At 45.9% G+C, this 23,473-nt stretch overlaps 1 protein-coding gene across 8 annotated transcripts in view; it reads right to left on the reverse strand.

Annotated features, from left to right (window-relative positions):
* The window catches only part of LOC306934769 (mitogen-activated protein kinase kinase kinase kinase 4-like), a 143,444-nt gene that overhangs the window by 10,252 nt on the left and 109,719 nt on the right, over window positions 1-23,473 (reverse strand). For 3 of the 8 annotated variants that reach the window (XM_079517534.1, XM_079517531.1, XM_079517529.1), the window contains 11 exons: window positions 20,172-20,360; window positions 14,340-14,729; window positions 11,600-11,709; window positions 8,391-9,022; window positions 7,845-7,942; window positions 6,584-6,762; window positions 5,966-6,074; window positions 5,022-5,429; window positions 2,927-3,044; window positions 1,831-1,998; window positions 1,290-1,433 (listed from right to left, as the gene is read on the reverse strand). In XM_079517534.1, the coding sequence (XP_079373660.1) occupies window positions 1,290-1,433; window positions 1,831-1,998; window positions 2,927-3,044; window positions 5,022-5,429; window positions 5,966-6,074; window positions 6,584-6,762; window positions 7,845-7,942; window positions 8,391-9,022; window positions 11,600-11,709; window positions 14,340-14,729; window positions 20,172-20,360 (2,545 nt within the window). The remainder of the gene's footprint in view (window positions 1-1,289; window positions 1,434-1,830; window positions 1,999-2,926; window positions 3,045-5,021; window positions 5,430-5,965; window positions 6,075-6,583; window positions 6,763-7,844; window positions 7,943-8,390; window positions 9,023-11,599; window positions 11,710-14,339; window positions 14,730-20,171; window positions 20,361-23,473) is intronic. The other 5 variants (XM_079517535.1, XM_079517532.1, XM_079517536.1 and 2 more) reach the window with 3 other exon arrangements.

Below are 23,473 nucleotides of genomic sequence, written 5' to 3' on the forward strand. Positions count from 1 at the left end.
GAGGGAGGGAGGGAAGGAGGGAGGGAGGGAGGGATGAATCAGGGGAAAAGGTGGAATATGGGGTAGAAACGGGGAGTGGGAGAAACGGTATGTATATTGTATATTGCACATGCATCACTTTGCCACCGGGACACGCCCCCCCCCCTCATCTAGACTGAGTGGCAAAACATTGAGCAGCACAGACAGTCAAGGTTTTACATAACATTGTATTGACGCGCAAAGGCGGTTTACTCAACATCCGTTTAGCTACAGTAGAAATACGGTTGTGACACCCGCCTGTGACAGCACTGCCCGATGACAGACAAGGACAGTACGTGTGTGTGTGTGTGTGTGTGTGTGTGTGCGTACGCGCATGTACCTGAAACAGATATAAATAGTACAGATGGGTCTGTACTAAGCGCCCTACTTCTGTGTTCCCAGCCACCTACTTTAATGCTGGGCAACCCGGTGACGCGTATCGCTATGGGAACAGGCGTGCACAACGACTCTGAATTCAAACAGACGTCATCCTCTTCCCCGTCTACCCTGTGCGACGCGACGACGGAGGCACAGCGTAGGACGGAAACATCCCGATCTACTCCGTTCTACGTCTATGCCACTGGTTCTCAAAGTGGGGTCTTTGAGGGGGTTCCGGGGGGGGGGGGGGGGGGCTTCGGCTATTATTGTGATTATTTTCACAACACAAATCCCTGGTATTTTCAGAGTGGGGGGGTCCGTGGTCAAATAGATAATATCGTTTGGGTGTCCTTCCTTGATGTGAAATCGTTTGAGAATCACTGTTCTATGGCATTGGTAGACCCCCCCGGGGCTAATTAGTGTCGATTTGGGGGTCCTTGACATGAAAAAGTTTGGGAACCACTGGTTGAGAGTAGAGGGTCTAAGAGTGATATTGATCAATTCCAAATATAATTTAAATATTCTACATCAGCCCTGGACTTGCACCATGGCACCCACTTTGAGAATCACTTGTTCTACAGCAGAGGTTCTCAAACTCTTTCATGTCAAGGACCCCCAAATTGACACCTATTAGGCTGCGGACCCCCATTTGAAAACAGGGGAAGATTTCTACGGCTCTAGCAGTGATTCTAAACCCATTTAATGGCATTTCTATCTCTGGGACCCCAATTTATATTGTAAAATCACTGTTAATTTAACTCAAGAGTTACAGACCTATGAGGGTCCATTTGGTTCCTAACTATCCATCATAGCTGGGGACCCCCTGGAACTCACTCAAGGACCCCTGGGGGTCCCCGGGCACCCACTCTGAGAATCACTTTCTCTTTTAGTACCTGATATAGTGACAAGGACGTTGAGTCCTTCCAGCACGTCCATCTGCTGGAAACGCCGTCGGCTGATCAGAGGATAAACCTTCCCCTGACCGCTACGATCCAACAGCATCAGCCCACTCTCTGTGCCCACCAGCAAGTTCACCCCTACACACACGCACACACACGCACACAAAATAACATTTTATTGTCTTTTATTTCATCTCTTTAACATTAGATCTATTGACTTGCTGATGAGTGTTCTAGCAGTGTTCATTTCGTCGACTAAAGACATGTAAAAAAATGTTCAGCTATGATGACTAAAACCAAGACTCAATATTGTTATTGTTATTTTGATCAACATTTTGCCAAAAGCATGGAATTGTAGACAAAAGCTTATCCAACGACAACAAAATATTCGTAACGTTTTGGATCTGAGAGGCTAAATTAAATAAAATGGTGGTCCATGGCTCAAATGCCGATAACGGACCTTGAAATGAAAATGTGTCAAAAACCACTACAGTGCTACAGTACGTATATTGTCTTAGTTAATGCACGGTCTTACCCCAGAGCGCGGCACACAGGATCTCAGAGTTGAACCTCTTCTTGTACTTGCGGATCTCGGGCGTGTCGCTCTGCGGGCGCGTGTTCACCGGGTTGACGTTCACCACCGAGCCCTTCCTCGACGGGTCGGCCCTCAGCGCCTCCGCCAGCCTGGCTTCGGCACCGTAGCCTAAAAGGTCAAAGGGCAGGGCTTAGGGTAGGTATAGGGGTGTACGACCCGTACGTGTACGGTTAGGATGGATGTAGAATTCGACGGGCCAGAGAGGGTCAAATGATGGCAAAGGAAGGGGTCAGCATTAGAGAGACGCTTGCCTTTGTTTCGCTACAGGCGAACCGTGAGCAGGGTTTATTAACGTAAGGTAACCAAAGGATTACGATACCTTGCCAAAGAGAATATGACATATTTAACAACTTTAAATTTGAAAGCTATGAAGGTAGACTTGAATATGACATGAATTATGTACTGTATAAACCAGACAGGGTCTAATAATGGTAAATAGTAGTGTTGCTTTTTGTTTTCTACTCGTTTACGTGACGTTTTTTACATGTTTTTGATTAATTGAGTACAAAAGGACCCCCTATGGAAACAAGCAAATATAGGCTTTCTTGGATTCATCCTTTTAGCAGACCTTGTATTGTACTGTACTTCCCTGTGTACCAACATCAATACAGCATGGAATTGTAGTCAAAATCTTATCCAACGACAACAAAATATTTTGAGTCCGAGAGGCTAAAAATCTCATCAAATGGTGGTCCGTGGCTCAAATGGCAAAGAAACAATAGACCTCGATATGAAAAGTGTTGAAAACCACTGATGATGTAGTGGACCTTTCAGTTCCTGTCAAAAAGGCAAAGGGATGGCCTGGGCTGTGGCTCAGCGGTCCAGGCACCTTGGCTGGTAATCCAGTCTGGCAGTGTGCCGCGGGTTCGACTCCCGATCCCGACGGCCTTTACTGCATGTCAACCCCCCCATCTCTCCCCATTTCCTGTCAACCTACTGTCTGTCCCCAAAATAAAGGCGAAAGCCACAAAAAAAAAAGGCAAAGGGATTTATCCCGTATTTGTTCAAATTGCCGTCTTTCTAAACGTCCTCTTACCGACGTTGTTCAAGGCGCTGCCGGTGGACGGAGAGACCTGGAGGAGGCGCGGGTCGATGAACGGCGTGAAGGAGGAGGAGGACTTGTGTTTCTGCATGGTGTTACTGCTGGACTGGCTCTGCAGCGGAGGAGAGGAAACGCTGTGAGATGAGGCTCTTACTGCGTGCTACATCAGGGGTTCTCAACGTTTTTGGCCGGGGACCCCCGGAAATGCTTTGGCAATGTCTCGGGACCCCCGCCCCGCCCCCTCCCGACCCCCAATATAAATTGACTGCTACAATAACCTTAAACCATTTTGGGCGGGAACCCCTTTTGGTGTTTTAAGCATTGTTATAATTTAGCTATTGAAAAATAGCAGATCTACAAGCTCATAGCGCGCAACCGAGTGGCGCGCTATGAACTTGTAGGTCTGCTATTTTTGAAAAATCGTGAAAATACAATTTAAAAAAATATATATATATATTTTTTTGAAAATATTTTGGGGACCCCCCAAAATAATTTGGCGACCCCCCGAGGGGTCGCGACCCACGGGTTGAGAACCCCTGATTTATACAATATTGTTATTCGTTTATTACATGTGATGCTCGTAGGTAGATACACTACATAATCATAAAGGAGAAGAAAACGTCTGTTTCGAGAGACACAACATGCAGTAGAGATGACCGACGAGATGAGCAAACAAAGATGAAACTGAGGACATGCAAAATAGAGAAATGCAACGGGACTTTGACGAGGAGAGATGATATACTGGGGGGGAAAATTAGAACAGGCAAAAAAAACACAAAGGGCTCATGGTGGAGGGTAAAACAAATGAAATGCTCCAATCCAAAAATAAAAATAAAAAAAATAAAAAGAGGAAGGACAATTAAAATACCTGGCGTCCTCCTCCTCTAAACGTTGCCCTCGCTGTCAAACGTTATCTGGGGAACATTTTGAGTGATTTACTGAGCAGGAGTCAACGTGAGGAATACATTCCTTCAGATGAATCTCAGGGGGGTTTGCTTGGACGGATAATCTATGGCAGAGGATCCAGCAAAATTATATCGCCATCAATCTGGCTATTATGTCTATTTTGAGCCTAACAAAACTCACTCTGTAGACACGTTGGTTCAATTGTTCATTAACACAGCGGGCGCTTTTCTCTTAAAGTGTGTCCCTCGTGTGACGCAAGACCAAAGCGGCCGGCATGTGAAGATGAGGTTCTCAGTCATAATGATGTATTGAGAAGTAAAATTCTTAGTTAATTGTGTAAAGGTAATAAGAGGGTTCTAAATTGGTTAAAGGCTATTCCTATCAGTGTAACATAAAAAAAAAACACCCACAAAAATCTTCTTTTAAATTGTCTTTGAAAAAAAGTCTCAGAAAGTGTCCCTCCACCTGGGTCATCTGGTTAATAGAAGCTTGTGTCAGTAGAGGGAAAAGTGGAACGAGAACTCAGATTGCCAGAGAGGGCTGCCACAAACGAGGGCGCTCCAACCGATCCAGGCGATAGGAGGAAGATGTGAAGAAGACCGTATCATCACAGCCCTGTTAGCGTAGCATTGTGGGATAGCAGTGCACACGCACCATGTGAGTGGTTGGTTGTGCACCGCAACCCAAGTGTCCCTCCAAAACGAATGATGTCGTTTCAGCGGACATTTTCTTTTAAATAATAATAATAATAAATAGTAATTATAATAATATGAATGCATACTTGTCAGTGGTTCTCAAAGTGGGGGTCCGGGGGACTCCCAGGGTTACTTAACAGGATCGGTGCCGGACTTTTAAGACCGTCGTTCAGGCTTCCCTGCCTATGATTAAAGTTGCCTTTGAACAGCCACTGCACCGACCGCTGAGTTTGACCGCCAGGATTAATTAATCTATTTATCACGCATTGCCAAGGTTTTTCCCTTTTCAACCCTTTCAACCTTCCTTGACATGAAAATGTTTGAGAACCACTGGTCTATCTATGGTCATTTTTTTAAATTAGAAATAAGCCTTTACTGTGTTCTACTGGCCATGATGATCCAGACTTCTCCCCAGTTCCTTCTACTTCAGCACTGAATGGAAGAGAAAACGCAGCCTTGGCCCGAGAGGCGCAAGGGAGCCAACGTACCTCCATGAGGATGGCGAGCTTATCCAGGGGGCTCTGGGGGGACATGGATGAGGGGCTGGCGAGGCTGGAGGGGGACGGGGAGATGGAGGAGGAGGGAGACGAGGGGAGGGAGGAGGAGGGATGGTGGCTCTGCTGGATCAGGTCGGGGAGGAGGTGAATGCGGCCGGCAAAGCCGTTCCTGTCTGCATGCTGCGGCTGCTGCCCTGCGCCTGGGTGTGGGGGGTGGTGGTGGTGGTGATGGTGGTGTTGGTGGTGGTGTGGGTTGGTGGGGGTGTGGTGGCCGAGCGGCCCGGAGCCCGGCACGGAGCCGGGACTCGGGGCGAAGCCCGTGAGCAGGCCGGCGGGGCTTTGGCCCTGCCCCTGCCCCGGACTGGGGACGGGGCGCTTTTGTTTGCCGTCACCTGCACTCTGGAAGTACAAAGAGGGATACAGAACCTTGGGTCTGGGTGTGATGCGTATGAGCCGAGAGGAAGGGAAGGTGTTAGCTAGGGAGAAGGGCCAACTACGGCGGCTATTCTACAGACAGAAAGAGAAACGTATGTTAGTATTCCTTCAAACGGTTGTCATAATTCAGTCGTAATGACAATGTGATAATGTAATACTATTTTTATTTCTTTTTTGTATGTACAGTACAGCGTATGCAGTAGGCTATACGTTGGAAGAATTAATAGATCGTTTATAACCCTGTCCCTTTTAAAAAGCAGCAAATATGAAGTCAGTTAAAAGGCCTTAGTCATACTGTATCTGTATCTAAAACTCTCTCTAACTCTCCAACTCTGTACCACCGCCAACACAACGCCTCCAACAACAAGAGAGACACAACAAAACACAAATGCAGTGGCAAAAACATCAGGGAATGGATGGAAAAAAAAACACAACGGAAGAACTGAAAGTGTCTGATATGCCAGCGTTACACAGAGTTGCTTTGTCCGACGTCGCTGTACCTGTCTGACGACCAGCGTGCCGTCTTTGCATTTGGCGTCACCTTCGCCCTCGTCGTGAACAATCATGGTTTTCACCGACTCCGTCTCTCCGTTGCTCAGCCTGGAAGAACTGAAGGATAAGGATGAATATATCATATGTTAAATGTGCTATAGACAGACAGCCGGCCGCCAGATATAGCACTCCACAACCTACACAGTATGTTACATAGGGTTCCTTATTTTCCCTGAGTAATGTGATGGATAATTCTGGTGCAATAAAAAGTGTGTGAGCGTTTTATTTTGTTCTTCCTTATACCGTTTGTCGTTCAGCACCTTCCCAAACTTGGGTTTAACCCATTTAGGCCCGACGTCGAAAAAAAAAGAAAGAATATATATTCAAAGATTTGTGCCGCATTTTCACGATTTTTCAAAAACAGCAGACCTACAAGCTTGTAGCGCGCCACCCGGTGGCGCGCTACGAGCTTGTAGATCTGCTATTTTTCAATAGCTAAAGTATTACAAAATCTGGGTCTGTCCTTTGTAGCTCAGTAGGCGAAGTGTGATGCTAATACTGTCAGGGTTATATTTATTCATACAGGCCAATAAATAATACCAAAAGGTTAAATGTGGTGTACATACAAAGCTTTGGAGTCCTCGGGGCCGGAGGTGGACTCTTCACCTCCGTCCTGATCCACCTCTTCGTCGTCGTCTTCGTCGGTGGTGCCTGAGTCATCGCTGGACGAGGAGTAGTCCGTCACCTTGTGCGGAGGACGCACCTCCTCCACCGCGCGCAGCTCCTTCGCCAGGGCCGTGAGGTCCTGAAAGGTCAAGAGGACGCACGGTCAAACTTAACGCTTGGTCGTACCGGCCGTGACACGCACAAAAAAACAGCCAATCTAACAAGCTTGTAGATCAGCTATTTTCAGCGCAACGCCGCCAAAAATATTAAGTCAGGCTTTGGGTTATTTTGTTTCTCGGGCTCTTTCCTTTGTGTCCAGTACCCAAGCAAAGGTTTCTTTGCACAAGCCATTTGTGACAGTGTTGTCAAAGCAAACATACACAGTGGGAGCATATCGATTATGCTTCGGTTAGTCTCTGCTGTAAGGAGGAGATACAGAAAACTGTTGAAGAGGAAAAAGTGAGGTCAGAGTCGGACAGGTTCGGCAGCCAGTGAGAAGCCAGTCAGCCTGTGTGTGAGTAGTAGCAATGAGCCAATAAGATGAGGCGAGAAGAGGGAGAGAGAGAGATGACGGTTGTACGGTAAACCGCTGCCACCACCAGAAACCAAACCATGACTACTAGAGCATTGAAGACAAAGCTGCAGGAAACATGAAAGTGAAGGTGAAAAAGGTATTGTATCATAGTCTTTGTTTTAATGAGAGAACGGATGAGTTAAAACGGCCCATGCAAAGGCCAAGAAGACCAAAAGGGAGAGAGAGAGAAAGCAAAGCGTTTAGTGAGAGGAACCCTTCAGCCAATAGAGCTCAATCCAGAGAGAAACGACATTTTTACAAAGGCTTACCACTTCACCCTATCGGGAGACATGAGTAGGTCACATGACACAATCCAAAGAAGGCCATTGGTTAATATTCAGACACATACGGACACACACAAAGACGAGAAAAGAAAAAAAAAACATTGTCAGGACAGACAATCATCCGTCTCACACAAAATAAATCTACCACAATCATTGACTTCATCAGATTTCAAAAGCAAACCCGCATTCCAATGCTTTTCCCCCAGTGAGCAACACGACTATGTTATCCCTCACACAGCCAAGCAGCACTGTTAGTCCAACCACACAGCAAAAAGCACCGTTCGCACCCGCCGGCACTTAGAACTACTTCTAGGCTAGCTAGTGCCACCACTACTACTGGCTAGTCTGGGGTCGAGATCTCACCGCCGGTCTGTTCGGCCTGACCACCTCCCTCCTCTCCTCGGGTTTTTTCCCAGCATTCTCGGACCGCTGGAGGGGCGAGCCCTCTGACTTGGAAGACGCTGAAGAAGGGGGGGGGGGACAGTGGAGTCACAGGTCACTGGGTCGCACAAAGCAACATCTGTCTGAAAACGGCTCTGGTTCTGCTCCTAAGTTGGCTCGATATTAAGTGAACACTGAGGATTTTACTGCTGTTTGTATGTCTGTACAAACCGGGGCATTTACATTTACGCTGAGGTTGTTTTTTGTGTATTCTATATATATGGTTTAATTTACGTGTTACATGTGTGTAATATGTGTATGCACATCTTTGTGACCAAATGCCGTGTGTACTAGTATATACTAGTAAATACACTACATCTACACAATGAATTTGGAGTTGTATTTTACTGAGAATCGTTTAAATGTGGTCTTATAAATAAATGTTCACTTAATGCGTTTTTATGTTGGGGTCTGAATTGGTCTAGTCTGTCAGTCATGCGGGTCATTCCAATCCACCGTGGAACTCACAGCGGGGCCTGAACCTCTCTCCAGAGCCACAGTGGGAGCCAGGCTTGGAGCTGGAGTTACTGGAGGTGCTGGAGGAGCTGGAGCCTCCGCTTCCACTGCCGTTAGTGGCAGCGGAGGGGCTGTGTCTGGAGCCTCCGCTGCCAGTGCTGTTCGGGGCAGCAGCGGGGCTGTGTCTGGAGCCTCCGCTCCCAGTGCTGTTAGGGGCAGCAACGGGGCTGTGTCTGGAGCCTCCGCTCCCAGTGCTGTTCGGGGCAGCAGCAGGGCTGTGTCTGGAGGAGCCTCCGCTGCCAGTGCTGTTCGGGGCAGCAGCAGGGCTGTGTCTGGAGGAGCCTCCGCTGCCAGTGCTGTTAGGGGCAGAAGCGGGGCTGTGTCTGGAGCCTCCGCTGCCAGTGCTGTTCGGGGCAGCAGCGGGGCTGTGTCTGGAGGAGCCTCCGCTGCCAGTGCTGTTTATAGGGGCAGCAGCGGGGCTGTGTCTGGAGGAGCCTCCGCTGCCAGTGCTGTTTATAGGGGCAGCAGCGGGGCTGTGTCCGCTGCCCCCCGTGGGCGCGGGCCTGCTGGGGACCAGCTTCTCCACCCGCTCCCACAGCAGACGAGGCTCTGGTGCCGCACCACCACCACCGCTGCTGCTGCTGCTGCAGAGACAGAGAACAAGCCACACGTTAGGTCAATGTTGGAGCACTGTTGTTTCCCCAAAACAGTACAGTAGGTGGTGAGTCATTTTCTGGGTGGCTGCATGGCACATTTGCATGACACATTTTAGTTTCCCCAAAAACATTTGTGTTATTTTCAAAAAGATTTTCACAACATTAGGATTTCTTTTTTACTTAAAGCTGCAAAAAAAATGAATGACCTTTTTATTTCTTTGGTATTCAGACAGCCAGCAATGGGTAGAACGCTCACAAAAACAATGTAGACTCTGTGACAGATCTAGGAGACGCAATCTGCATTCAAATATGTTCCTAGAAGCTTTGTGATTGGTCGAAAAAAAACCCGGTCGCAATGACTAACCAATCAGGAAGCAGACAGGCAAATCGACCAATGACAAAGCTTCTAGGAAAATCTTTGAATGCAGATTGCGGCTCCTAGATGTGTCACAGAGACTACATTTTTTGTGGGAGTGTTCTACCCATTGCTGGCTGGATGAATACCAAAAGAAATACAAATGAAAAGGTCATTAACATTTTGACATATTATTGCTTATAGCAGCTTTAAAAAAGCCTAAAAGAATTTCAGAAATCACACTCCTACTAAAAAAGTTAAATACCACCCCCCCCCCCCCCCCCCCTTCTACCTCCAAAACCAACCAAAATTGTGTTTGTGGTCTATCCACCAGAGGGTGCTGAAGTGGCTTCACTAATATGCATTGTTGCATCGTTTTTATATGGGCAGAAACCCCTTATCTCTGCATTTGAACTCTTAATGTTTTTTTCTTCTTCATGAACGAATGCCCACACACACCTTCGTCCTCTTCTCGCACTATTATGCTCGAATTGCACGTTGCTAAACTACATTTGTTGTATATTTATGGAACATAGCCTGCTGTGAAGTTGTTCACACAAAGTTCACCTAACTTTGCTACTACAGGAAAAACACGCACATGTACATATGATACTCTTTTTGAGTGGTGCAACCACTCCAAGGAACAGCAATGTCCGTGTCAACCGTGTGTTCACCCGTGTGTTCATGTTTGTATGTTTGTGTGTGTGTGACGTTAATGAGCACCAGTACCAATGAGTACCAAAAGTGGCGCTGTTGTGCCAGAAACAGAGAGAGAGTGCTGCACTGTTGCCTACTTATGAGAGAGAGAGAGGGGGGGATTTTACTCTTCGTTTGCTCTTTTTCTCAGTCTTTATTCTATCCTTTTTGTTTCATTTTCTTTTTTACTGTTGTTGCCGTTTGATCTATGCTGCTACATTGTCTGAAGGAAGCCAAACAAAAATAAGTTTTACTCTTATGTGCCTGTACATAAGATGTACATAAGAAAGTACAAACATTTGTATCTTATTTATTTTTTTATCAGGCATGCCTGATGAAGGTCTGACCGACCGAAACATTGCTGCTTAAATATAATTCTGTAAAGTGAAGGCAGTGTGCGGGATTCCAGTCTTTTCCTACTCTTCCAGTGCATGTATCCAACACAACTGTCCTCCGTATAGTGTGCATAAGGACTTTTATAACAATAAAGTACAACCGCGAACCTTGAAGAAAGACAGGCAGAGATAAACAGAAGGCCATTAAAGGTTTATTAGGGTTGCCATCAACATTCGTGGTATTAGATCCTAGCAGAGCTAAGCTACTTAATAAGCTCTGTGTGGCTAGAAAATGCATTTTGTTCAATTGGATTCACGAAAAACCTCCACCAGTGACTCAGTGGTATTATATAGATAAATCTACAGAGTTCTTCCAATGGAAAGATTCAGTGCCAAACTAAAAGAGAGAAAACAACTTTATAATTCATAGATTACAGGGATCTATCTACTCTGATTTATAAAGGAAGTGATTGATTGGATTGGAGAGCCCCAGCTGTACTCTTGCAATTTGCCTTGTGATGTGCCCACATGTGTTGTGTGTATACATATATTTTTAAATTAATAACTGACTGTACTGTGTATCTATAGTTTCATGATTACTGTGATAGGCTGCTTGCCCTTTTTTGTTTTCTTGTTTGTTTTTGTGCTTTTAATGTATACATCTCTAGTTTGTCCTACTTTCTTGGTTTGCATTTGTGATAAATCTTTATGTGAAAACATAATGAAATCAATACAAATGTTATAATAAAAAAAACAGAAGGCCATTAACCCATTTAGGCCTGACGTCGATATTTAAAAAACAATGTCTTCTAAATCCTGACAGTTTTCTGAAATACCTATGTTTCTGTATCAGTGGTGCTCAACATTTCATGTCAAGGACCCCAACAAATATGTGTAATTGGCCGCCGACCACCATCTGAATATATGTTGTTCCAGGGACGCCCCCCAGAAGCAAAGATTTGAGTTAAAAACGTTATGCTCTGAAAGAATATATATTCAAAGATTTGCACCACATTGTCACGACTTTTCAAAAATAGCAGACCTACAAGCTCGTAGCACGCCACTCGGTGGCGCGCTATGAGCTTGTAGATCTGCTATTTTCCAATAGCTAAAGCATAACACAATGCATAAAAACACCAAAAGGGGTTCCCGCCCAAAAGGGGTTAAACGTTTCTGTACCTGGTGGTGGCGTTGCGTTGCGGGCCTTGGTTGCCAGGCACGTTGCCGTGGTGATGTGGCGAGTCCTTGCGCGACAACACCGGAGACCTTGATGTGGTCCTCACTGGAACCTTGCATCATAAAGACAGTGACCGGCTCACACACACACACACACTCTACACACCTTACTGTGCGTGTGTGTGTGCGTGGTGGTGAAACACACATGGACATGCGTTTCAGAGTGGTTGGTTGCACGTATATGAATGTATATAGTACACAACAATGAACATAATCATTCCTGAAAACGCAAACACACTAATTTTCAGCATTAGCGTCATGTTCCTCTATGGCCATTTAGGAGGGGAGGACTTTCCCAAAACAAAAGCCATATAAGTCTATCCCAAGTCTGCGACCAATAGCAAACCAATAACAGTATGACTGTTGCACTACAGCTTTCAACTGCTCAGACACCACTAAAACCCAAATACATTTTAACTAAAATGAAGCTCTTGAGAAATACATGCAAAATACTGTATCGCACCAGAGACCATAATATGGTCTCTGGTGCGATACAGTATTTTTACAAAGTATACTCCCTGTACAGTAGCTAGGGAGTATACTTTGTGAATATTATTCACAAAGTATACTCCCTAGCTACTGTACAGGGAGTATACTTTGTACTCTTAAATCATAACACTGCTCGAAGTACGTTGGGCTAATTTGCTTTTCATGAAAAACACCACGCTATGCTTCAAATCCGTCTTTCCCACTTTTGCTCAGAACCAATCTAAGAAAAGCTGTATTTTGGGCAGTTTCAGGCAACGCCAGACTTCAAGCATAAATAACTTAGCTGGCGAGTTTACGCGGGCGACTTAGGAGGCACTTTTTAGCCTGTTCCGTGAATACGGGCCCAGTAGTCTTCCATAACATGATGCCTAATTTTTATATTAGTGTATTATTTAACAGTGTATGTACGCGTATATGTACAGTATAAAGTATAAATCGGGCTATAGCCAAGGAATGAGAAATACTGTCTATAAGAAAACATTCCTATAGTTGCAATGTTTTAAGATATTTATCGAATTTGTATTGTATTTTGTACAAATATTGTACATTACCCAGGACCTGAATGGAAACAAGACCGTAAGGACTTTTTTTTTAGGTGTTCAGTGTGTTTGACTGCACCCTGTACTGATTACATTTCTGTTTGACTGTACCCTGTACTGATTACATTTCTGTTTGACTGTACCCTGTACTGATTACATTTCTGTTTGACTGTACCCTGTACTGATTACATTTCTGTTTGACTGTACCCCGTACTGATTTGACTGTACCCTGTACTGATTATATTTCTGCCAATAAAGAATTCAATCAATCAAGTACGGTACTAGCCTTCAGCACAGAGACACATATCTTGGTGCGTGGGTAGGTGTGTGGGGAGGTTGAGTAAAGAAATGCATGAAGCTGATGATGTGCAGCATCCAAAGCAGAGCGCAAAGCCTGATTTATTTTATACTTTGTGTCTCGCACCGAAAAAACAGCCGATCTACAAAGCTCACAATGCATCATGCCGTGACAGTGAGACACCTTGTGAGCTTGTAGAGTGTCTTTTTTTTGGTGTCTGTGCTAGACATCCGGCGCGCCAAGTATAAACGAGCCAGAACAGACAGCATAGTGCAGGGCAGACCACACAGCCAGTCAGAACAGCCAGTACCACCTCTGACATGGACCAGATAGACAAGCAGCATCATGTGTCTTCAATGAGGAAGAGAGAGAGATAAGAGGTCAACGGAGGTCTGTACCAGCGTTGATGAATGGGTGACAGTTTAATGCTGCTAATGCCTCAATGTCAGGGAAAGTGGGAGTGCATTTTGGGGGGTAAGTAGCCTTGCCGAGCCATGAGGCCCACAGGGCAGGAGCCTATCTCCTGTTTCTTTAGCGTGAGGCAGCTTGATGTACAAGTACACCCCATGGACATTAGGCTAGTATGTCGCAGGGCCTTAATCCAACCCTTGATGCCGAGTGCCATTTTTAGAGTCTTTGGTATGACCCGGCCGGGGATTGAACCCCGACCTCCCAGTCTCAGGGCGGACACTCTAACCACAAGGCCACTGAGCTGGTTATTTTGTATTTGTTTTTGGGGGGTGGTGGGGTTCAAACGAATGCTTAAAAGGCAGCTATAGCTGAGGATCCGGTTCGACCTTCGTCTCACCCAGTCTACAGTACATGCAGACACATTTTTATGGGTCCCGTTATTTTTTTTGTTTCCTACGTTTTGTTTTTCACTATTATTTCAAAACATTTTTTCAAAAAACATTCCCAAAACATAGAAAAATAATTCATGAATTAAAAACAAAATTCAATGCTTTTTGTTTCTTCTTTTTTTTCAGTAATTTCATGAAGAAATCAAAGAAAAATCTAAGAAATTCCATACATTAGAAAACAAATCTTCAAGAAGTAGTGAAAATATGTTTTCACTAGTTTGGGTCCCGGACAAACGTCTAATTTCTCTTTTGGGTCTTGAGCTAAAAGCTAAAAGCTGCTCTAAAAGACGCCCCTTCCCCTTGCGCAGAAAAGTCCCCCAGGAACCAATAAATACTTCCTCCCTAAGAACTGATGTCGTTTTTGGTAAGCGTACGTATCTAAATTGAGCTAAACTTTCATCAATAAAATGAAAATGGGTTAAGTTTCATAGTCACAAAGAGCACTCTACATCTACTGCGGTTGGGGTGGGGGGGGCGTCATTTCCTCCCCTCCTTACCCTGGGTGGGACCTCCTCTGTGTTGCCTGGCTCATGGGATGTGGGCCTAGGCTGGGATGGCTGCTGCTGGTGGGGCTGCTGGGGGTCAGTGCGTGCAGGCGTTGATGACGATGAGGATGATGATGAGGAGGAGGAGGATGGCGAGGATGATGTTGGGTGGTGGTGGTTGTGGTGGTAGTGGTGATGGTGGTGCGGCTGCTCTTGGCCGTTGCGGAGATGGAGGTTTGCAAAGCTAGGGGGGGCCGCGGCGGGGGGCTCGCTGAAGGAGTTTGATCGGGACACGACGGGAGGAGGAGGAGCGGTGGCAGAGGAGGAGGAGGAGGAGGGCGAGGAGGAAGAGGCCATCGCTGCGCTGCCACTGCTCTTTAACGCGGCCAGGTGGGAGCGGACCTTACAGGACAACAGAAAACACAGACACCGTCAGGGAGGAGGGGCCGACCCCACACCCTCAGAAAACACGGTATCGTCAGGGAGGAGGGGGCCGACCCCACACCCTCAGAAAACACGGTATCGTCAGGGAGGAGGGGGCCGACCCCACACCCTCAGAAAACACGGTATCGTCAGGGAGGAGGGGCCGACCCCACACCCTCAGAAAACACGGTATCGTCAGGGAGGAGGGGGCCGACCCCACACCCTCAGAAAACACGGTGTCGTCAGGGAGGAGGGGCCGACTCCACACCCTCAGAAAACATGGTGTCGTCAGGGAGGAGGGGGCCGACCCCACACCCTCAGAAAACACGGTATCGTCAGGGAGGAGGGGGCCGACCCCACACCCTCAGAAAACACGGTATCGTCAGGGAGGAGGGGGCCGACCCCACACCCTCAGAAAACACGGTGTCGTCAGGGAGGAGGGGGCCGACCCCACACCCTCAGAAAACATGGTGTCGTCAGGGAGGAGGGGGCCGACCCCACACCCTCAGAAAACATGGTGTCGTCAGGGAGGAGGGGGCCGACCCCACACCCTCAGAAAACACGGTATCGTCAGGGAGGAAGGGGCCGACCCCACACCCTCAGAAAACACGGTGTCGTCAGGGAGGAGGGGGCCGACCCCACACCCTCAGAAAACACGGTATCGTCAGAGAGGAAGGGGCCGACCCCACACCCTCAGAAAACACGGTATCGTCAGGGAGGAGGGGGCCGACCCCACACCCTCTGAAAACACGGTATCGTCAGGGAGGAGGGGGCCGACTCCACACCCTCTGAAAACACGGTATCGTCAGGGAGGAGGGGCCGACCCCACACCCTCAGAAAACACGGTATCGTCAGGGAGGAGGGGGCCGACCCCACACCCTCAGAAAACATGGTATCGTCAGGGAGGAGGGGGCCGACCCCACACCCTCAGAAAACACGGTATCGTCAGGAAGGAGGGGGCCGACCCCACACCCTCAGAAAACACAGACAGACACTGTCAAAGAGGAGGGGGCCGACCCCACACCCTCAGAAAACACAGACAGACACTGTCAAAGAGGAGGGGGCCGACCCCACACCCTCAGAAAACATGGTACCCTCGATTGTTGTCACTGGGGCTGAACTAGCGCCGTAACCATTGAAAACTTTCTTATTTGGAGGTTATTCTTTTGATTAATTTGATAGATTCACCGAATAGTGTGTGTTTTTTTTTTTTTTATGTATAGGAATATTACAATTAGTTTCCTTTGGATATTAAATTATAATAATATTGCTTTTATAGTGTTCTAGGAATTCTACTTTGGGAGTTAGCACGTAGTGAAAGATAGTGTTGTGGTTAACAACTTCAGCCTATACTTGTCAGGTTGAAAGTGGTTTGGACGCTTGTTTCTGAAACCACAAGCTGGTAAACAAAGCAACAAGCCATAACATGACAAAATGGCAAAGAAAGAATTGAGCAAACAAAACCAAAACGAAAGCTGTAGCCCGAGCCACAAAACACACAATCTTCTACCATGTTTTCTGAGTGACAGAGGGGTGAACGTAAACAAGCGATGTAAAGTGAACAGAACAACAAGTACGGCAGGGCATGGCACAGGCAGTGGATGAGGCTGAACAAATCCTGAGACAACAAATGGATGAAACCGCCCACGTGAACTCACTCAGTGGTCGATATCGAAATATCAAAAGGTTAATTTGCATTATTAGAGCATTGTGTGTATGCTGTCAGTAAACAGTAGCATTTCACTGACTGGTAGTTATATATGTGTATGTACTTTATGTCAAATAAGATGATAGTACCGACATATTTAACCCATTTTGACCTGAGATCAGATTCTAAAAATGTATTCTACATCCTGACAGTTTTCTGAAAAAGCTATGTTTCCATGTCAGTCGTTCTTCGATTTTTCAAAAATAGCAGACCTACAAGCTCGTAGCGCGCCACTCGGTGGCGCGCTATGAGCTTGTAGATCTGCTATTTTTCAATAGCTAAAGCATAACATAATGCTAACACCAAAAGGGGTTCCCGCCCAAAATGGGTCAAGACAGTGGTTTTCAACCAGTGGTCCTTGAGGTGGTTCCAGGTGGTCCCCAGCTAAATTAGTTGGTAACCGACTGGTACATTATTAAATCTTTAACTCTCAAGAGTTAAAGCTTTTAAAAGTAAAGTGGGCAAAGGCTCATTCATTTATATAGGAGCCACACAGTGGAACAGCCTGGAAACCAGTGTTAAACTGACCTCCAATTTGAGGACATTTAAACAGAAGACTAAACAATGGCTACTGGAAAAGGTTCCCCTATAAAGGGTCATCATAGAGGGATGGATAGGGTCGTACTTGTTGTGTTGTGTATGTAATGTATATGTACTGTTATGTATTTGTGATGTATTTTAAAGTATTGTTCCGTTCAGTGTGAGAGGACCTCAGTGGAAATAAGTCTTTGGACTTTTCTGTGTAATCCTTGAATCGCTGATTATAATGTTGTATTATGATTGCTTTTCTAAATAAATCAAATCAAATCAAATCAAATTATTGTTAAACATTTGCATTACTTAGTTTACAAGAAGTCTACACAATTAGAGAATGTAGAAGAATTGGTATTTTGATCAAACTTTGCATGTTGTCTCTCCTAACGGTACCAACATCAATACAGCATGGAATTGTGTACAAAATCTTATCCAATGATAACAAAATATTCCATGAGAAGCTAAATCTCATCAAATGCCAAATAAATACCAGTAATGGGCCTTGATATGAAAATGGTTGAAAACCACGGATTTAAGATATTAGACTTAAAACTACTGGTGCACATTCTTTTGAAGGAGAATGTTTGAGTTCTTTGTGGACGTTCATCTGGTCAGCTCCATCTATTCTAAGCCTCAGGAGAAGTCGGTTTCCCCAGACAGTGCAAGAATGAACATGAATTGATTCATCAAAGCCGGCGACATTAAATTAGATTAGCATGCAAACGTAATGGTGCAAAGTAAAGTAACATAATACATGTACACGCACAACAATACACGGCACAGTTCACATGACATCACATGCACACATTCAGGGATTTTTATAAAAATGTTGCCGTTTCTAAGTTTTTAACTTTCAGGGTAAATAAGTGATATGTTTGGGTTAAAACTAAAGTAATTTGTCATTTCTATAATTATTCTGATAGTAATCATTGCTGTAGAATGATAGAGGTCTCCCTGTCTCTCCAGGAAATATTTATTCGTTTTCTGTCTTTATTGATAGAAACAGTAGACTGACTGACGCGCAGCAAAAGTCGTCGGGATTGGGAGTCGAACCTGCGACACGCTGTCACTCAGGCGCTAACAGCCTAGGGTCCTGGACCACTATGCCAGCGGCCCTGAGGCCATTTTCAGGTGGTATACCAAATGTCATCCTAACAAGCAGCTGTACAGTAGCTGCAGAGTGGATACTGGATAGATGGGCCGGACAGGCAACCGGAACATAGCCGATTTGTCCCCCGACCCGCCTAGTATATTATGTCATGTGTGCACCTTCTGCGTGCTCAACATGACCACTAAGCGCAGCCATCAGCTATACTCAAAGCTGTAAAAGCAATCCCCCCCCCCACCCCTTCCCGAGGACAAGAAAAATAATCCCGCTTTCATTTCCGTCTTCAACGAGCTGCCAGTTCATCCGCTATGAAAAAGCCTTCGCGTTGTCAACGACATTCATCTTTGATTGGAAAACATCCCGGCGCCACACACACACACACTGCCTGCCTGTCTGTCTGCCTAAAAACGGACTAATCCGCCTTCTTATACCTGACGGCACTCGCTTTGACAATGAGTCAATCCATTTTGCAGTCGCTGCCACGCCCCCCCCCCCCCAGCTCATACAAAAGTCACCACTGCCTCTTTTTTTAATTAAATGGCTGTGACATATTCAGAGCAAATTGCCTTCAATGAACGTTGATGATTCACGCTCGGCAGGGATGAGTCTCTCTCTCTCTCTGCCGAGATGAACGACACACTCTGAGTCAGCCTGCTCAACAGCATGGACGAGAAGAGCTTCAAAAAGCTCCTCCAACGCCCCACAGAACACACTCTGAGTCAGCCTGCTCAACAGCATGGACGAGAAGAGCTTCAAAAAGCTCCTCCAACGCCCCACAGAACACACTCTCTCTCTCTGACACACAGGAACATCCAGTAGACCGGTGGTTCGGGGACTCCCAGGGGTACTTGGAGGGGGGGTTCCAGCAAATGTGAATATAGCATCATTCACAGTCATTTTAACCACTTTATCCATTTCAATGTTGGCAATTCAAAAATAGCAGATTTACAAGTTCACAGCTCGTCACTTCGTGCCGCACTGCGAACTCGTACATCTGCTATTTTTGAACATTGTTGTTTTTTTGGGGGGGAAAGTTTGAATAATTGCATTTTCTTTACACACACACACACACACACACACACACACACACACACACACACACACACACACACACACACACACACACACACACACACACACACACACACACACACACACACACACACACACACACACACACACACACACACACACACACACACACACACACACACACACACACACACACACACACACACACACACACACACACACACACACAGCAAAACGCAGTAAACGTGTCATTCTGTGGACCACAGAGCAGGATCCCCACAGAAAAACCCAGAACAAGTCCAGCCGGACCTGCAAAACGATGGTTAAGACGAAAACCTCTTTAGGATCAGAACTGGAAAGATTAAGAAAAGAACCGACAGATGGGGGTGAACACAAACACACACATATTGTCAAACCACCTGCAACAAACCAGAAAGACAACGTGAGAGACTTTGTGTCAGAGCAAAGGAAATGAAAACAGACAAACCTGATAACTAGGATCAAAGTCAAAGTGGATTAAGACATTGAGGCGGGCCAGACACTATAGATATTAGGTAGGACATTTGGTTTTGTCCATATCACCCAGCCCTGACATTGAGCGACAACCAGCGCAATTTATTGTGAAATAAGAGAAGAAAAAAAGAAAACTGGTGCTGGTCAGAACTGTGTGAACTCCCCAAGGGCTGCTGCTGCTGTCCGCGTGTTAACGACCTTGATAGAAAAAGAGAGAATGAGACTCGCAGGACACTGCCAAAGACACCGAGAGCTCCCAGCCAGCAAACTGGTGCTGTGGGAACCAACACATGGGCACCAGTCACAAGGACATCCCACACTAACATAGTGGTGGATGTACTCCATACACCAACGAGATGGCCGGATGTATGGAGAACCGGGATGACTGGAAGCGACGATGGAGGGCTCGTCTGAGGACGACCTAGAGAGAACACGGAGGTCGGGCAGGACAGGAGGAGACAGGCTGTTGTAGGGGTGCGGTGTTATTATTATATATCGGCGGGTTGCAGTGAGTGGTTTGTTATACCTGCGGCTCCATGGGTCGGTGCATGGCGGGAGGCGGCTCGGACGGCGCGTTGCCGTTGGGGTAGGAGGACTCCACGCGCACAGGGGGCAAAGGGGGCTGCACCCCGGGGGGTTTGGGGGGCACAGGGGCCGCCACCGCCCCCGCCGCCTGGGGAGAGCCCTGGATGTTCTTACGATACCTCTCATCAGCCTGCGGACGGACAGACAGACAGACAGACAGACAGACAGACAGACAGACAGACAGACAGACAGACAGACAGACAGACAGACAGACAGACAGACAGACAGACACACAGCCAGATGGACGGACGGACGGACACAGACAGGAAAACAGATGGACGGACGAACAGACACACACACACACACACAGATGGACGGACGGACGGACAGACAGACACAGGCAGACAGACACACAGGCAGGCAGACAGAGACAGGAAGACAGTCAGATGGACGGACAGACAGACAGAGACAAATATTCGGACATGACGAGACAAACACAGGGATAGACAGAGAGCAGATACACGTGCACACCCAAAGACAGCGGGAAAACAAACAAGCACAGATATAAATAAACAGAGGCACATACACACACACACACACACACACATACACACACACACACACACACACACACACACACACACACACACACACACACACACACACACACACACACACACACACACACACACACACACACACACACACACACACACACACACACAGACACACAGACACACACATTAGAGATGGTTTGAGGACATTGCACATCATGTAAAAGGACACAATACCGTATGTCATAGAAAGCAGGTTAAGTGGACGAAAGCCAACGGCCGCTATGGTATGTTAGTTCCACCCTGCGAAGCGGAGACATCTACAGTACTACTAGCAGGCTATAGGGGTCAGAGAAAGCACACCAGCAAATCATCTAGACGTACAGTACACAGGTACGCTGTTGGTTTACAACACAGAGCATCGTCAAGGTCAGTAGAGAGAGAGTGTCAGGGCTCAAATGGGGAGAGAGCAAAGGCCGTCGGGATCGGGATCCGAACCCGCGACACGCCGTCAGGTGCCGGTGACCGCTGCGACATCGGCCAATAAAATTATATTTTAACCAATCTGTAAGGTAGAGTCTGTTAAGCACATGAAGAGTCCCTAATCGGGGGCAAATATTTGATCAAAAGTTTTTCTCTTACAGTGAAAAGATTTAACGTGTAGAGGGGGGGAAAAAAAGAGTGGACCAAATACAGAGCCCCAGGGGTTTGGTTTTGATGCATTCCAAAGCAGATGATTTGATATTTACAGAGTCAGTGCCGTTTAACATAAACCTAGGAGTTAAATTACACCCTTTCCTAACCTCAACTGTGTGAAACAAGTGTGATGATGATGATGATGATTGGTGGAGATTACGTTTTTGAACAAAACATGTTCTTTGTTGGCCAGACAGACAGCCTAATTTCTTCATTTATCCAAAACCTAATCCAATAATCCCAATAGAAACCTGCTCAGTAAAATCCTCATTGTTTCTTTATCCATGTGTAACCCAGGAAGGATTTCAACTGGCTGTTGTTTACGTACAGTATATATACTATACTTAATTACAATTTTGAGGTATTTGTACTTTACTTGAGTATTTCCAATTTCCAATACTTTTACTTGTACTCCACTACATCTCACTGGCAAATATTACACTTTTACTCCACTACATTTAATTGAAAGCTTTAGTTACTAGTTGCTTTGTATATTATTACAAAACATACACTAACCACTTCAGCCCCATATACATTTCAGCCATTTAACCCCTTTTGGTCTTTTAAACATTATGTTATAATTTAGCTATTGAAAAAAAGCAGATCTACAAGCTCATAGCGCGCCACTCGAGCTTGTAGGTCTGCTATTTTTGAAAAAACGTAAAAATGTGGCGCAAATCTTTGAATATATATTCTTTCAAAGTGAATGTTTTTAACTCGGGTCTAAATGGGTTAAAAATAGTACTTTTTTCCACCACTGTAATGACCATTGTTTCTTTATCCATATGTAAGGAAGGAGCAGCCGTGGCAGAGCAGAGGTAACTAAGGAAGGAGCAGCCGTGGCAGAGCAGAGGTAACTAAGGAAGGAGCAGCCGTGGCAGAGCAGAGGTAACTTCCGCGTTGCCCTTTCCCTCCAAAAAAACGTCATCCCTACTAGCCCATTTTGGGCGGGAACCCCTTTTGGTGTCATGTCATGCTTTAGCTATTGAAAAATAGCAGATCTACAAGCTCATAGTGCGCCACCGAGTGGCGCGCTACGAGCTTGTAGGTCTGCTATTTTTTTTAAATCGAAGAACGACTGACATAGAAACATAGCTTTTTCAGAAAACTGTCAGGATGTAGAAGACATTTTTAGAATCTGATCTCAGGTCAAAAATAGTACTTGTTTCCACCACTGTAATGACCATTGTTCCTTTATCCATCTGTAAGGAAGGAGCAGCCCGTGGCAGAGCAGAGGTAACTTCCGCGTTGCCCTTTCCCTCATCCCTACGTCATCCCTACTAGACAACGCTCCGCTTGACCCAGATCTGCCATGTCCATGCCTTCCCTCCTACGGTGTCCTAATGGGAGCAGCAGGCTGCCACACTGAGCCGCTAATGAGCCGCTGCTACTGTACTGTACTGTACTGTACTACTGTATGCCTTAACCCATTCTGACCTGAGATCAGATTCTAAAAATGTCTTCTACATCCTGACAGTTTTCTGAAAAAGCTATGTTTCTATGTCAGTCTTTTGTACGTCACTAAATGTTTTGATGAATTGAACATGGTGGACCCTCTTGTAAACAAGTGTAATGCTTAATTGGGTCGTCCACTCAGTTAACAGCCTTTGTATTGAGTTTGTGCTTGAAATGGACTGTAATTCTGTTAATACTGTTAATAAATATTTCAATCAATCAAACAAAAAGTCGATTTCGATTTTTCAAAAATAGCAGACCTACAAGCTCGTAGCGCGCCACTCGGTGGCGCGCTATGAGCTTGTAGATCTGCTATTTTTTCAATAGATAAAGCATAACATAATGCTAACACCAAAAGGGGTTCCCGCCCAAAATGGGTTAATTAGAATTGCATAAGTGCTCTGACTGCAAAAGCTGCAATACATTGAACCTGCATGGTAAAATGTACTGCTTATATTAAGCCCTATTTTATTATTTCAAAGCATGTTTTCTTTTTTTTTGGCTATTTATATATACATTTCACATTGTCAACAATAATGCCATCCCCAAAATAATGATGTGAGGCTGACAGAGTTGTGTATACAATCTGAAAAATTAT

The sequence above is a fragment of the Electrona antarctica genome (genome assembly GCF_951216825.1).
Source record: "Electrona antarctica genome assembly, chromosome: 13".
NCBI lineage: Eukaryota > Metazoa > Chordata > Actinopteri > Myctophiformes > Myctophidae > Electrona > Electrona antarctica.